The sequence below is a fragment of the Artibeus jamaicensis genome, unplaced genomic scaffold, assembly GCF_021234435.1.
Source record: "Artibeus jamaicensis isolate MK-2021 breed Jamaican fruit bat unplaced genomic scaffold, CSHL_Jam_final contig_475, whole genome shotgun sequence".
In the NCBI taxonomy this organism is placed as follows: Eukaryota; Metazoa; Chordata; class Mammalia; order Chiroptera; family Phyllostomidae; genus Artibeus; species Artibeus jamaicensis.
The window spans coordinates 4,128,972-4,144,846 of NW_026521852.1; the positions used below are offsets into that span (position 1 = coordinate 4,128,972).

The 15,875-nt window shown below is 51.1% G+C and overlaps 1 protein-coding gene across 20 annotated transcripts in view; it reads left to right on the forward strand.

Annotated features, from left to right (window-relative positions):
- Nucleotides 1-11,405, forward strand: part of PLEKHA6 (pleckstrin homology domain containing A6) — a 137,999-nt gene extending 126,594 nt beyond the window's left edge. For 17 of the 20 annotated variants that reach the window (XM_053667937.1, XM_053667942.1, XM_053667943.1 and 14 more), the window contains 6 exons: nucleotides 215-391; nucleotides 1,389-1,556; nucleotides 1,633-1,766; nucleotides 2,280-2,425; nucleotides 6,766-6,889; nucleotides 7,539-11,405. In XM_053667937.1, coding sequence (XP_053523912.1) covers nucleotides 215-391; nucleotides 1,389-1,556; nucleotides 1,633-1,766; nucleotides 2,280-2,425; nucleotides 6,766-6,881 — 741 coding nt within the window. In that variant the 3' untranslated portion in view covers nucleotides 6,882-6,889; nucleotides 7,539-11,405. The remainder of the gene's footprint in view (nucleotides 1-214; nucleotides 392-1,388; nucleotides 1,557-1,632; nucleotides 1,767-2,279; nucleotides 2,426-6,765; nucleotides 6,890-7,538) is intronic. The other 3 variants (XM_053667938.1, XM_037153189.2, XM_053667940.1) reach the window with 2 other exon arrangements.
- Nucleotides 11,406-15,875: the final 4,470 nt, after the last annotated feature.

The following is a 15,875-nucleotide window of genomic DNA, read 5'->3' on the forward strand; positions in this document are numbered from 1 at the left end:
AGATCCTTTACTTAATTACACCTGCAAAGACCCTATTTCCTAATAAGGTCACATTCACAGGTCCTGCGGGTCAGGACTTGAGCAGACCTTTTGGGGCCACTATTTCATTTACTACAGGCAAGCTGCCCAGAGAAGGAAAATGTCAAGGCGTTAGGGCAGATGGAAAAGCTGGGTGGAGGGTGCGGCACCTGTCAGAGCCTGTCTCCCGCTGCAGCAGGAGCGCCCCAAGAGTGCCGTGTTCCCCAGCGAGGGCAAGGTCAAAATGAGCGTGGAGGAGCAGATTGACCGCATGCGGCGGCACCAGAGCGGCTCCATGAAGGAGAAGCGGAGAAGCCTGCAGCTCCCAGCCAGCCCGGCCCCCGACCCCAGCCCCCGGCCGGCCTACAAAGTAGTAAGTCCTCCCAGGCGCCCACAGGCCTGACATCTGCCAACACTCCCGGGGCTGGAGTAGTGGGGTGTGGCCTGGGGTTTAGAACAGGAGGGAACAGGGGAGGGCCGGGCTGGCACCGAGGGGAATGGAGGAGGCTTCTGCCCACTGGGAAGAAAAGATCCTACATCAAGTATTTCCTTTCTTGTGTTTAGAGAAAAATAATTCACCAAAAGAAATGCCTTGATTGTTTTGGTTAAAACATTATAGAAAGTTCAGTTAACAGAGGATAGTATAAAATCCAGCACCCAGAAGTAACCATCACTTATAAATGTCTCTAGGGCACTTTCTGTGTCCTTGGCGCTGGGCCAAGTGTCCTGAAGGTCACTGTGGTGGCTCAGCAGTGCCTGGCGCAGTACAGCTCATAAATCCTCATCATGTCGTCTCATTTAGTCCTTCCAACAGCACTGGTTTAGGGACTATCAGGCCTGTTTTAGAAGTGGGGGAACAAAGTCACGGGAAATTAGGGGGGTCTAAGCCACACAGCCAGTAAGTGCAGAGTGGGGGGAGCCCAAGGCATCTGCCTGATTTTTAAATCAAATATCTAAAATATTAAATTTTATTTTAAAATAATTAAAAATTAAATGTAAAAAGTAGATATTTATTAAATATCTCAAACAGTTTACTTTCTGGGTAGTGGATTGGATCTTCTATAATACAAAATGATTAGAGATTAATGAAAGACACACTGACTCAACTGCCCAAAATAATATGTCACAGTAAGTGAGCAAAGGGCACAGCAGGATGGTAAGTGACAAGTACTGGTAAGAGACATTGATGGAATTTTACCTCCAGGCCCTTGCAGGTGGGCAGGCTGTGGACAGGCAGTTTGGAAGGACAGCTCTGCAGCGGGAGCAGTGGGGTGGCAGCCAGATCGGGTGTGCTAGCTGGGGACAGCGAGGGCACAGCATGGTTCGGGCTCCCTGGAGGCACCAGTAGCAGTGGTGCCCACGTCCCCTAGGTGCGCCGTCACCGCAGCATACATGAGGTGGACATCTCCAACCTGGAGGCGGCCCTGCGGGCTGAAGAGTCTGGGGGGCAGTCCTACGAGACGCCCAGGGAAGAAATTGCCCGACTTCGCAAGATGGAGCTGGATCCCCAACACTATGACGTGGACATCAATAAGGAGGTGAGCAGAGTGCAGGGGGTGGAGGGGGGCAGAAGCCCTGGGGGGAATGAAGGCGGTAACCTTGGTCCCTCCACAGCTCTCTACCCCAGACAAAGTCCTCATCCCTGAGCGGTACATTGATCTGGAGCCGGACACTCCCCTGAGTCCTGAGGAGTTGAAGGAGAAGCAGAAGAAGGTGGAGAGGATCAAGACGCTCATTGCCAAGTCCAGGTAACTGACCTGGGTAAACCTCTACTTCTGCCCACCTGGCACCTAGGACACCTGGGGCACAGGTGCCACTGACTCCAGCCCATGTCACTGGGGACCCTGAGCCTCCCCAGAGTGGAGCAAATGGAGGCGGTGGCTCAGGGCAGCGAACTGGCCCCAGCCCTGTGGCCAGGGCAGTGAAGGTGCCTGTGGGCGCCTGAAGGACCACTGAGCTTGAGCACACACTCTCATCAAGACAAGCTGATGGGCTGCCCTCCCATGACTTCTTCTCCCCTTCGAGGCAGCCCTAAATGTTCACTTGAACCTTCCAGTTCATTTTAAAACATTGTGGGTAGGGGTCCCAACATGTGTTTTGCCAGGTCCCACTCCCCTGGGGACAGCCTTGTTGGGGACCAGAGTCTGCAATGCCCTTTCCCCTCCTCACCCCCACCAACCTCAGTTCACACGTTCCCTCCATAAGCCAATTGGACCATCCTGTCCACCCCCCACCATGTCTGTGTGTCTGTGCCTCTTCAGTATGCAGAACATGGTGCCTGTCGGCGAGGGGGATCTTGTGGACGTACCCCAGGACTCAGAGAGCCAGCTGCAGGAGCAGGAGAAGCGGATTGAAATCTCCTGTGCCCTGGCGACTGAGGCCTCCCGCAGGGGCCGCATGCTGTCTGGTGAGAGGGGCTGGGCCTCGCTCTGCCAGGGAGAACGGTTGACCGTGTGCAGGGGAGGAGCCACGTGCTATCAGGGGTCAGAGATAGAGAGGAACAGGGCAAGGGAGCAGTTCCTCAAGGTCAGGACAAGCACCTGTTGAGCACCATGCACTGTGCTAGGCTTGGGGTGCACAGGGGCCAGAGTTGCTGATGTGCAGGAGCTCAGAGCCGTGATGACCCTCCTGGGCCCTGTATGGAGGAATGGCTAAGGCTGTGTGGGGAGCAAGGGAGCCATTCTACCTGGGCAGTTTGGAAAAGGCACAGATAACTGACTTGATTGGTGTGAGAGCCAGGTATTCCAGGGTACCCTTTCATTTCCCGTTCTTGCTGCATGCAGAGAGGAAGAATAAGAGAAAATGGTGCAGGTAACCAGGAGCTGAGAGTGATATGATCACCGCTTTGGCTACTGACCCCATTCCACTTTTCTGCTAAGAAATGATGGTCTGGGGAATTGACTTCACACTGGTACAAAGGGCAGTAGGATCCAAATGGACACTGTGAGGTTAAAGTCAACAGGACTACTACTCAGCCTAAGTCATCACCTGGAGTAAATCAGAGTATGATTGGCAAGGATGAAATGGATGGAGAGGGGAAGACTTAAAGAGATACTGTGTGAATGGGAGCATGAAAGGTAGAGGAAAGATAGTGGTTAAGTCATGAAGATTGGGAGGTGAAATATTTTCTTCCCATCAAAACAAGGTGTTAAGGAGGGGAGGGCAAGGAAGGGCTTTGAAGGCCAGTCAAGAGTGATGCCCTGGAAGGACATTAGGTTGGATGACTTTGGTCAAGGAAGCAGAGACAGGGGTGCTGGCCACAGTGACAGCAGCCTGGCTGAGAGTCGGGCCACAAGCAGGTAAGGACAGTGGCCAGGAGATCAGTGGAGGCGATGGCACTTCCTGTTGGTGATTAAGAGGGTTCGAGTTCTGGCTCTCTGGGGCTCCAGCTCCTCATCTGTGAAGTTCAAATCAAAATACTTGTCTGGTTGTGTGAGGAGTGGACAGAGTGTGTGCCAAACCCCCAGCATAGTGCCAGGCCCTCGGCAAGTGCCGGTGGAGGCTGACCAGTATCGGGAGCGATGGTGCTGGGTGACGTTGGTGGCACAGGTGCAACGGCGGTAGCTGATGTGGAAACAGGGACCCTTTGTGCTTTTTTTAAGCTGTTTTAATATGGATATTCTCAGAAACCACGGGCTTTAGGCCACAATGAAGGAGCTTTAAATCAGCCCTAGGGAAGAACCTGCTGGCACTTTGGTTATAATGGACACTAGCTGGTGGCCAGGGGAAGTCCCTGGAGATGTATCAGAAGGAGGCTATCAGTGGGTTGGACTTGGGGGCAAGAGAAGGATGGGCCTCATGGAGCCCATCCTATGGCCAAAGGCAACAGAACCAGTTCAGCGTCAAGGAGACCTTTGTCAAATGTCCCTGTAGTTTAGCTGTGAAACGAACTTGAACCCTTCAAAGATCAGATTCCACACTCTCTGAGCATAAGGAAACTTCCTGTTTCAGGGTTAGAGCATACAACACTGTTTTAATACTTCCCCCTGCCCCGCCCCAGCCCCTGGCTCACTCTACTACAGTTCCCCAGCCAAAAGTTCCACAGGAACAAAACTCACCTGGTGTATCAGATTCCCCTTCCCTACATACCAGCTTCCATTCCGGGGTCTGTGCGCTGAAAGCAAATGGTTACCTGACTTTTGCCAAAACCCCAATTATTTAAAAAATGGCCATGGCAGGGCCAGCCCTCAGACTGAGCCCACTGTCCCCACCATCCATGGTCTGTGGCCCAGGTCCCTGGAGCTGCAGATCTGCCAGGCACAGGGAGGACCGTTCCCAGGTGCACGGTGTGGGTGTAGGTTCATGCCGGGGCCTGTGCGCACAGGGTGCTGGGCGCGGTCGTGAGGACAGTGCAGCAGACACAGGATGCAGAGTTAGCACCCAAGTGTGCAGGTGTGGCGCGGACAGTGTGGTCAGTGACAAGTGTTGCGACGTTTGGCAGGAACACGCGGTGTGAGCAGACTCAGTTGCGTGGTGTATGGGAAGATGTGGCAGCATTAAGTTTCTGTGTGTAGCCTGAGGTCATGTGCAATATCTGTAGATACACATGTTTTTGTGTGTATTCAAGTGTGTGGTGCATGGGGGAAAGGATGTTTGAGTACAAATCCGGGGTGTGTGTGTCTGTGTGCGTGTGTGCAAAATGTCTGTGGGTGCTGTGTGGACATCCATTACCGGGGGGGGTGCACAGGTGGTATTTGGTGAGCCATTGGAGCGTGGACATGTGTACATGGGGGCACAGTCCAAGGGTGGAGGCAGAGTCTGTGAACGCATGTGTGCACGTGTGACCGGCCCTGTCCACAGTGTGGGGAGGGTAGGAGTGTGTGCGCATGTTGTGCAGTGTGCACACATCTCAGTATGCACAAGCCCCTGCCTATGTGTGCAGCCTAAGGGAGAGCGCAGTCCCGTGAATGTGAGAACATGTGACTGGTTACCTGTGCATGCACATGCAGTGTACTTGTGAACACACAATTATAACTGCACATCTGTCCAAGGTACATACTTCACACATATATGAATTTTAATGATTTCAATGGATGTATTTCTAGTAATATATACTTAGGACTCCTCTGCCTTCTTAAATAGGTTACGTTCAACATAATTAATCTTCCTGCTCTTGCTCCTTTAGTGTGATCGTAAATATCCTTTTTTTGCATACCTCTGTTGAAGGGATGCCGTTAGGGGCGGTAATTGGTTCAGATCCACTCATGGCTAATTAAATATTCCCAAACTGTTATACATTTAAAGTTATTATGTTTACTTTTTACAAAAGATTTTCTCTCTTCAGTTGTACCTTCTTATGAATGTCCGTGGGCCTCTTACTTCCTCTCTCCTAGAATGTTCTTGTTTTAATTCTCCCATGGGTTAGAATCCCCGCCAGTCAACACCCACTAGAACTGTGTGTAAACACGGGTAACTGCCTCCAAGGAGCTCTCCTATGACTGACGTGTAAGAGCTTCGCTGCATGTACATTGTACCTTCCACCTGGCCTCCTGGAGCTAGCCCTGCCCTAGCGGTTCAGTTTTTGACTGTTTGAGAAGCCGAGGTTGCCAGAGGACTAACTGCCATGATACAGACGTGCACAGCAGTGTGTGTTTCAGAAGCATTTGTGATGGGTCTGTATGTGAACTAATAGGTGCGCTGGGCCCTGTGGAAGTGCAGAAACACACATGTATCTGAGTTGTGTGCCGCAAGTAAAGATACAGCTTAGCTGGGCCCCATGCACAAAGCCTATGTTGTGTGTGGGCAGACATAACCTCCCGCTCATAGGAGAGGTCCAAGTCTTTGCTACGTGTGTGTGTGTGTGTGTGTGTGTGTGTGTGTGTGTGAATAGGTGATGGGCGGCATGCTGGCCCTTTGACTTACGCAGAGGGCAGGGAAGGTGAGGAGGTCCAGGGCAAGGTGGGGAGGGAGTTGAGCAGGGAGTTTATGCCAGGACCCCTCTCCTGCAGCAAGCATATGTGACCCTGGCTGAGGTCTGGCTCTTCTCTCCTCCCGAGTGAGGACATTTTCTCTGTCCCCCTCCTGCCTCAGAGCTGGGCAGAGGGTGTCCAAGGGCCCAAGATTGCAGAGCTGGTCCTAACAGTCCAGCTCCCGTCTCATTCTCAACATGATAATAGAGTAAAATCTCATTAATTCAAAGTCACCACTTTAAGGCTTGTAACGATTTGCCCAGGGGTGGAGGGATTGGACAAGGGGTCTTGAGTCACAGGGGGCACAGGCTGAGCTCTCAAGCATAGTTAGCGGAACTCACTCTCAGCCTCTCAAAAAGCTCCATTGTGCTGGAACTGATTAACAAATGGGGTGATCACTTCACTTTGATCTAGTCATAATTGGGGGCCTGATGATTTGGATTGGTGTGATTTTACTGTGCTATTAATCATTATCATAGCAATATCACCGTAGATAAGGTGCCATCCCCTATTCTATCCACACAAGAGGGGAGAGTTGTGCAAACCTCCCCATTGTCCCAATGGCACGGCAGCCTTAGGCCCAGAGAGGCCAGGCCTTGCCCACCGCCACAGTCACACTGGTTCTCAGCAGAGCCCGGATCTGCCAGTTCTCCTCTGGGGTCCCATGCTCTCCCCACGGCATCTGGAACAAGGTCGGCCCTGCCTTAGCTCGAGCAGGTCCCCAGGCTCAGCTCTCCTGCCGCTTACCTCCTGCCCTGCCTCCCGCCCACCTGGAGGAGGGCCTCACCTGCTCGCCCCACCCACCCCGATTCACTTCCCTGTTCATTTCTGTTTCCAGTGCAATGCTCCACCCCAAGCCCTCCCACCTCCCCTGCTTCCCTGACTTCACCAGCCAACCCCCTACCGTCTGAATCCCCACGGGGCGCCGACAGCAGCCATACCAGGCGGGTCTGAGCTCTGACGTAAGCACTCTTCTACTGTGTTTCATCCTCCCCAGGGAGCGGGAGCCCCGCCCTCGCCCCACTGAGCCATCCGCAACACCTCATTCCAGCATTGCTTCCCCTCGGCCCCAGCGCCCACGCTGCCTTCTCCTCGCCATCCCTTTGCTTGAGCCCCCTTGTCCCTGTGCAGTGCTGGACTAGGGCTGGCTGGCAGGGCTGCTGCTTGGATGCTGCAATGCCAACAGGCTTCGCTTCTGGGAAAGCAGACAGGGAACAGGGCTGAGGCCTCCCGTGTCTGCTCTCGGGAAGGGACTCCTCAGACACCCCGCTGTCCTCCTGTCAGCCCACAAGCCTTCCATCTGCTGAGATACACAGCAGCCCTGCCTCGGGGGCACCCAGAAGCTGTTTCTCCCAGACCTTACTGTAATTAAAATAACATAGGAATCTATAGCCAAAGGCTGTGCACCCTCCTTACCTCTAGCACACAGCCACTCAGTATCAGGCAAGTGGAGAAGTATGTTCACGTCTAGGTATTTCTGCCCCTCTCAGGGTTGAGGGCGTGGGGTGGGTTCCCACAAGGCCTTCACAGACAGAGGTGTCTCTGCTGGGAAGAGTTGTCTGAGGTCTGCTCTGTGAGGCACCTTTCTTACCCCAGTTATCTTTTCTTCAGTGCAAGCCCAGGCTGCCGCCAACGCTGTGAAGCTCCCCAGAGCCACCTGCTGAAGCCCTCCTCTGCCCTCCTGCGGTCTCGGCCCCACCCTGGCCCCAGCCCCCCAGGCACCTGTGGGAAAACTGCCAGCTGCCAGGCCGGGGGCCAGGGCTGCTACCAAGAGGAGCGCAGGTGCTTCGGTGTCCACACACACCTGCCACACCTGGCCCTGAAGCCCTCACTTCTCGGATGGTGGTCCTCAGCCAGAGTCCGAGATGGTGGGGTGGGGAGCACCCTGTCTGATGCCCCAGTCACAGGGAGCCTGGGCCTGACTCTGGCTGGGGTCGCGATGGCCCCACTAGAACATTCCCTGATGGAGAAGACACGGTGGTGGGAAAGCTGCTCTGGGTGACCTTGGGGTAGGACTAGAGGTGAAGAGAAGGTGAGCACTCTGCGTCTTCCAGCCCTTCCTGACAGGAAGGACAGCACCTGCCATCTTCCTCTTCCCCCATTTGCCCCCCCCCGACACTGCCCCAGCTCTACCCAAGGCTTTGACACATCTCTGCTTATGGGTGCCCCTTTGCAGTTCAGTGGAGACTGACCACCCTGCTTGAGCCAAAGACAAGGTGCCGAGAGATGGGGAGACTCCCGGGCCCCCAGAGGGGGTGGTGCAGGCTGGGAAAGAGCAGCAGGTCTGTGCAGGGTCTGGAGGAAGTTGGGAGGGGAGGAGGGAGGAAGGGAGAGGTCCTAGAAAAGGGAGTGAAAGAGCAGCAGGACTCATTTGCAAGTAAGAGGACAGAGATGGAAGGGGGGATGGGAATGGTTTCCTGAGGTGAGCCTTAGCGTGGAGCCAGGGACAGTGCCAGACTGTCCCCAGGGTCAGCGGGCAGGCGTGCTGATGCCAGGGCCCCAGGAAGCCTCACCAGTGAGTGCACGGTTACCTTCAGCTGAAGCACTTGGCCTGGGGATGTGGGTTGGGAGTGAGAGGGCTGGTAGGACAGCCTGGGACGTGGACAGCCTGGGACGTAGACGGCCCTTCGTAGGTCTGGGCCTGGCATGTGCCTCCCCTCCTGGTCTCGGGAACAGAGAGAAGGACCTGTCTTATGCAGGCTGTGGTCAGCTTTGGGATCTTTCCTAACCGTGTTTTGTGACCTTTCTGGAATGTGCTGTGGGCCAGCGAGAACATGTTCAGCGAGAGGGAATGCAGTCTGACCCTGAAAGGCCAGGCTCCAGGCCCCACGTCCCAGGCGTCCCAGGTGAAGACCAGCCGAGGCCGTCCCAGAGATCCTTCTAGGTTGGCTCTTTCAGGATCCACCTGCCCAGGGAGACCTATGAGGGACAGGCAGAAGCAAACGCATTCTTCTCTGCGTCACCCACCTTGAGATGAATGTAGCCAGAGAAGAAGAAGGGGAGAGGATGCAGCCAAACCGCCTGGGTCCCCAGGCCCCCTCTTTGCCAGAGCCACTGCCCTGAGACTCCAGCCTGACCTCCAGTGGCCCCGAGAACAACTGTTTTATCTTCCACCAATTCTTCTCCACTCCTTCAGGGCTGGGACAGTTACCGGTTCATATGCAAGTAAAGGTGACAGTTCATTCAACAAATATTTACTGAGCACCTTTTACATATCAGGCACTACTCTAGGTACCTAGGATGGTCTCCTGCTTCTGAGGGATTACAGACTGGGGGGATTCCACTTGTCTTTACTTCTAGCAAGTTTTGGGCTGCATTTCTCATCATTAGCACAGCCCAAACTGTCCCTCTGCCCCCGGGCCGGCAGGTGGCGCTGGCTCTGAGGTAACCCTCTCCCTCTTTCCCCACCTTTCTCCATCCACAAGACACAGATTTTTCAGGGCCTTCCATGCTTTCCCCTTCATTTGTGTCTCTCCTTTTTAAAAAAAATTATATTTTAAGAAATATATGTAAAATACCAAGGATTAATGTCTATATGTCTGTCACCTCTCTCAGCTCTTATTTCATAAAGCTGGCCCTTTATGTTGCTTTACATGCCTTAATATATGTTTTATGGAAATTATACATATTATAGATATATATGTAATATATATATATATATATTTGGATGTCTGATCCTTTCCTAGAACTCCTACCCAGGCTCATTTTCTTTCTTTTTTTTTTTTTTTTACTTTCCATATCATTCCTAGCATGTTGCAGCTGTACCCCATGACTTTTGATCCAAAGAAGGGGAAAGAAAGACTTATTTTAAGACAGATTGATTTTACGCTTTTATTATAAAGCAAATCTATTTTCAAGTGTGCAATGTCTGAATGGACTCGGTGAAGAACGTGAGGGAACTGGGGTGGCGGCCCCTGGGCCCAGCCCTCCGCCCTTCCCTCTTCCCAGCAGCCCCCCCTTACCCATCCCTTCTCCCCGTCTGCACGGGGCGGCCCCAGAGCTCACCCAGAGAACATTTTGCCAGGGAAGGACACTCTGCGAAGTCCTGGTCTAAGGATTTGATTACACCATCCACTCGTGATGACCCTCTAGGGCTATCGGACGTGCCTCCGCCAGAGGAAAGTGTTTATGTGTGTTCAGAGGCACGCCCACGCGGCACCCAACTGCTAGATGTGCTCTGGAACCTCCTTCCCCATCACCCTGCTGGAAGGAGCGGGCAGCTTCATGGCAGCCTGTGCCAAACAGCACTGAGAATGTCAGTCTGTTCCTTGACAGACCCAGGGTATGGAGCAAAGGCCAAAGGACATGGTTTGGGATTCCCAGTCCTTCTGTGCAGACTGTTCAAGTTCCTTGGACTTCGCACACTCCATTTCACTTGTCCTCTCTCTAGTCTGCGTCACATCTGCGGCATCTGTTTCCCTCTGGGGCCGCCTGTTGTTAAGGGCCCGGTACCTTGGTCTGGCATCCAGACTGCAAAGTCAGTTTCTGGGCTGAGGCGGGTCCCACAGACGATGTAGCAGCTCAGCTTTGGCCATGGACCCCAGGACTTTTCTGCAGCCGCCTGCCCCTGGGTGCTGAACTGAGGCAGCTCAGCCTTCCAAACTGCTTATCAACTGTCAAAGTGGGCAAGCAGCTCTTGCTTTTACAGATTTAGGAAAGATGGAAATCTTGTGTCCAGATCTGGAATCTGGGGGTTTGGAACCTAGCACAGAGCTCCTGCCAGCACTGGAAGCCTGACCTCCCAGCTTTTGACACTTACTGGCCCCAGTTCCCAGCCTACAGCATCTTGCAGTGAATGAATGGGGCCCAAATGGAGGCCCAGGACTGAGTAACCCACCTGGGTATAGTCCTAGTTACTAATTTAGATCCTTCCCAATTAGCACATTACCTCCCTGATCCATAGCCAACAGGCTGCCATCAAATATTGCTACTGTCACTTTAAAGATTTTCTGAGGTTGCAAGCTGTGCACATTTGCCCTTCTGCCTTGGTGAGAGGCGTGTTCTTGGGGCAGGGCTGATACAGCAAGAGGAAACCAATTCCTTTCCCCTTTGGGCACTGCCCCCAACCAGGAAGCTCTTAAAACTAAGAAAAAATATGAAATATACATATATACATTTATCTATTTATGCACATATTGGGGCCAATCTGATTTGCTAGTATTAGACAATAAACCATACAAGGATATGTATGATCTCATTGTCTTTATTTAGTATAAAAGTGACCTTAGAAGAAGAATTAAGGTTAAATAAAGAGAGGGCATTTCTGTGAGAGGAACAAGCAGCTGTAGCAGCCCTTTAGCATCTTTCTAGCCATCAAGGCCCCTCCCCCAGGGAGGGGCATCCTGACTGACAGTCTAGCCATTGGGTCTGCTCTCAGCAGCATTCTTTATAGAAATGGACTGAAGAACCCCAGGAGCTCTGCATTTGTATATTGCAAGTTTGTATAGACCCAGTGCAGGAAATAAAATGGTTTGTACAAATGGCGTGTCTCTCACATTCTGTGTCCATGTCTGCTTGTGGCTGGCCTCAGGGTTCATGGCAATTTATGGGGGCGCTGGGGCCAGGCCTTCCTAAGAGCAGAGCTGGGTTCAAAGCATACGTACCCCCAGCCCAACCCTCTGCATCAGGCTGCACAGCTGCCCCCCCTGCCCAGGCAGCAACCCCGCATTCTCTGCGTACCTCTCTGTGCACCGGGCTTGATGGCGTGCTGCCAACACCACAACCATCTTTTTGGCTCCGGTGGCCCCAGATCAAGGCCTGTCCCATCGTCCTGTACACTGGGAGTATCAGATGCTTCACGCCCTTGAACTTTCTCCTTGATTTGGTCTCTGAGGCTGAGGGTAGGACAGTAGGAGAAGAAAAATAATTCTCAGCCTTTCTGGATTACTACAAAATGCCCTGCATTTCTACTTTAGGGTACAAGAAGGTCTATGATTTGGGGAGGGGGCGTCAGAAAGGCTATCCAAATTCTTTCCATCTGGCCTCAGTGCCTTTGGTTTATTTCTCTTGGCGGGTAATCAGTCAGTGGTTATCAGTTTTGACAGTGTTGGAAGACTGAACTAAAGCTTCTCAAGTTGAATTCTGTGAACAATGAGTCAAGAAGCCCTATAAATTCTATGGGCTGGACAGTGGTGGGCCTCAGCTGGACTCATGCAGGATGTCTGGGGAGAGAGGGAGGTGTTCATAGTTCAAGGAACAGAAGAAAATTGAGAAAGAGGAGATGGGAAGGCAAGCTTCCTCCAATTTGTGATTTTGCCTTGGTCTGGTTCTAATGGCTGGCTTTGAACCCCAGACACCTGTCCTCATCCCTGAGGGGCTAGTGGAATAGGTGCAAATGAAGTGACTATTTGGGGGGCTTTGTAAGATCTCAGGGAGTGCTATAAACCCTCATGTCCTTTATGAATCAGGGAAGGTTGGGACCAGGTGCGGGCTCAAGACAGAGGCCTTTTTGGTCGGGGAGGAGTATTGCAGAACTTGTCAATTCCCAGGCTGCATCCGTATCTGCAGCCGCAGGGAGGCCAGAGCCCATGGCCTGAGAGAAGGTGGCATGTGAGAGAGCACAGAGCACCACTGGGTGTCACTGTACCTGCAGACAAGGCTGGCTCCTCTCCAGAGATGATGCCCACAGGTCCCTGTCCCCTCCACATTGGGGCCCAGCTCAGCCCTCAAATGGAGAAAGGCTGGGCCGTAAAAGGGGGTGGCACTCAGGAAATGTCAATAAAACAGCAGCTAGCAGAATGCCCTTTTAGGAGTGGTGCTCTGCAATTGTGTGGCCATTTATTTATTCTTGAATGATGGCATATTAGTGTCAGGAAGGCAGCCTATCTTCGGCCTGCTGTTGCCAGGGAACTGGGCCGGCCCCACCTCTCACCCCTGAGCCTCCAGTGAAGGGCTGGCCCCCACGTTGCTAAGACCGATTGGAGAGAAGATTATATGGTGCTCAACTCCAGGCTCGGCTCCTTGGTAGCTCTATGAAGATTTGCACAAGTCACTAAAATCCTTGAGTTCCGGTTTCCTCATCTGTGATATGGGGTTATTTATCCCACATTATAGCGCTCTCAAGAAATTCATGAGAGAATAGAAGAAAAACACTCGAAAAGTATGAATTCTCTTACAAATGTGAGGAGGTGGTGATCTGTGTGGTCCCTTGACCTCCTTCAGGAGCATCATGAAGGAAGAGGGAGCATGTTTCTCAATGCCTCCCCCTTCACTTAAAGACGTCACCAGGGCTCCTGCCGTTTAGCCCTCTGAGCTGTCTTTCCCCGCTCCACTTCTCCTCTAGCCCCAGGGCACAGGACGCTTCCCCAGGCCTTTCCCACGGTGGCCAGGGCAGGGGGTGCCACAGACTAAGGATCAGCCCTGGGCTGGAACCCTCCCCTCAGGCACTGCCCACAGGAAGAGGCTCCTCCGCATGAGGTCAGAGGTCGGGCAGGGGAAATCCCTCTGGGCCTGGCTCCAGCACCCAGGGCTGCCACCTGAGAAGCAGCCCAGGAGGGCCCGTTTCAGGAGAGCTCAGTTCAGAGCTCCCACACGGGCTCCGTGGCTGGGGGAGAGGCACCCCAAGCAGCTTCGTACACCTGTGGAAGCAGTTTAGAACCGAAGCTCAAAATGAGAGCAGAAGTGTTTCACGTAAGAGCAGTTAATAGGATACTGATAACAATAATGTTAATAACATCGGTAATTATTACAACTATACAAGAAGAGTAATCTCAATTACTCAAGGCCTTTTCAGATCCTACAAACTGAATTTTACCTCGACACATGATAGCACTGTGACAAGAAGAGTAATAACAATGACTCACAAAGTGTCTGCTATGTGCCAGGTACCTGGTCCTCAGCCCATTACATGAATTTACTCACTAATCCTTGTTTTATCTTTATGTGAGAGGTACTATCATTATCCAAGAAACTGAGGCACAGAAAGGATAAGTAAGATGTCCAAGGTCTCTCGGAGGAAGCCCAGAGTACTCTGACTTTAGAGTCAGAACTCTTAACTGACCAGTGGTTTCAACGAGGGTGACACCACTCGTGTCCCTGGGGGGACTTTGGAAAGTTTGGGAGGAGCCCAAGTCATCTCAGGGCTAAGGGGGCAAAACTCTTACTGGTTTTTAGCAGCTGCGATGCACAGGACTGATTTCCGCAATAATCACTGACCTTGTACCCTACACAACTTTATAGTGTGCAAGTGGACTTCACCTGATACCATATAAGTGTGCAATTCATAGTAGCACTGAAACATTTTTAAAGCTTCCAAGTTTTTTTGTTTCCTGAATAACTCAGTAAGTTAGAAGATGGTTATTATAAAGAAGTAACTTAAAGGAAATTGTCTCAAAATTATTGAGTAATATACTCCACAATACATTATGTCTATACAATATATTATAACATTTCAGCCCTGTATATTTGCTTGGCAATGGTCCCAATGTAATAGTTTTTGACTGAATAAGAGACTGAACGTAGATATTTAACAGAGGAGCTCTGAGAGACTCAAACGCATGAAAGCAAAGACAATTGAAACACAGGGGGTTTCATTGGATCTCTTTAATCACTATTTCTAAAAATTATTTCATATTATTGCCATCCTTTATATTTTTTAAAGTTTTTGCAGCCCTGGGATCGACACCTACGTTGTAAGGATTATGTGTGTTTTTTTAAAAATGTGCCCTGGCCCTGGCTGGTGTAGCTCAGTGGGTTGAGTGCTGGCCTGTGAACCAAAGGGTCGCTGGTCTGATTCCAAGTCAGGGCACATGCCTGGGGTTGTGGGCCAGGTCCCCAGTAGGGGGCAGGTGAGGGGCAGCCACCCATTGATGTTTCTCTCCCTCCCTTTCCTTCTCTGAAAATAAATAAAATATTTAAAAAAAATGTTCTAGGGAATTGCCTGGGTTTTTTTTTTTTTTTTGGTCTTTCTCTGACACTGTGTCAGGGGCCTACATTCAATTGCTTTAAATCACGTATATCACCATTTTTCTTTCCAATCCATCTTTTATTCCCCATTGTCTATTAATATATGAGCTCCAAGGTCTTTTAAGACCCTACAGACTGAATTTTACTTCAACACATGATGACGTTTTAAGACGGAGGTTCATGTGTCTGCAATACGCCCCTTGGCCGCACACAAGGCCATAACATAGGGAGCTGCCTTAACAACACAGCAGTTCCTCTGCACCCACATTGTGCTTCCTCGTTTTCTGTAGTTGGCCATCTCTAATTTGCCTTGCTTTATTATTCCTACTTCAATTTAGGTTATTTCCCCCTTTTTATGTGCAAGTACATCTTGTCTGTTACTACTTACTTAACATGAATTTTGAGTCTACAATAGTATTTACTCCTTATTACTCATCTGGTTTTTTAAAAATTACATAATGGCTCTGGTCTTCTATTTCTCTTAAATTCAAGTGTATTTATTATATACAAGTGCCAGTAATCTGTCTGTTTTATTTATGTCTTCTGCTGAGTCTTGCCTAAGCATTTATATATTGGGGACATCATGTTTTATTATAACTTATTTTTTAAATTATAATTAGCTTTATTTGCATTTTTAAAATGATGTGTGGAGATTGGTCATATCATCTATGAACTTCATTTCAGGACAGAGGGCACATTGTAAAGGGGGCTGGGTCGAATGCGTGTGGGAGACACTGCTCTACAGTGGGAGAAGGGATGTTAGGAGCCATCCACTCCTCCTTTTCAGGCCCACAGAGGGAGAAGAGGGTGCACTCACATCTACACAACTGGTAGGTAGACCAGAACCAGGATTCCTCAGGAGTCCAGCCCCATCCCGAGTCCAAATTCATCTTTTAACTCCTATAACTCAACCCCACAGCCCAAAGCTGGGGAAAAGAAGGTCGGAGCCCTCATCGCCTAACTCCTCTGGGGCGCTTTTGTCCTAGATTTAACTCAGTCTGGCACTCCCCTGACTGAGACTAGCCACGGCAAGTTTTACTCGGC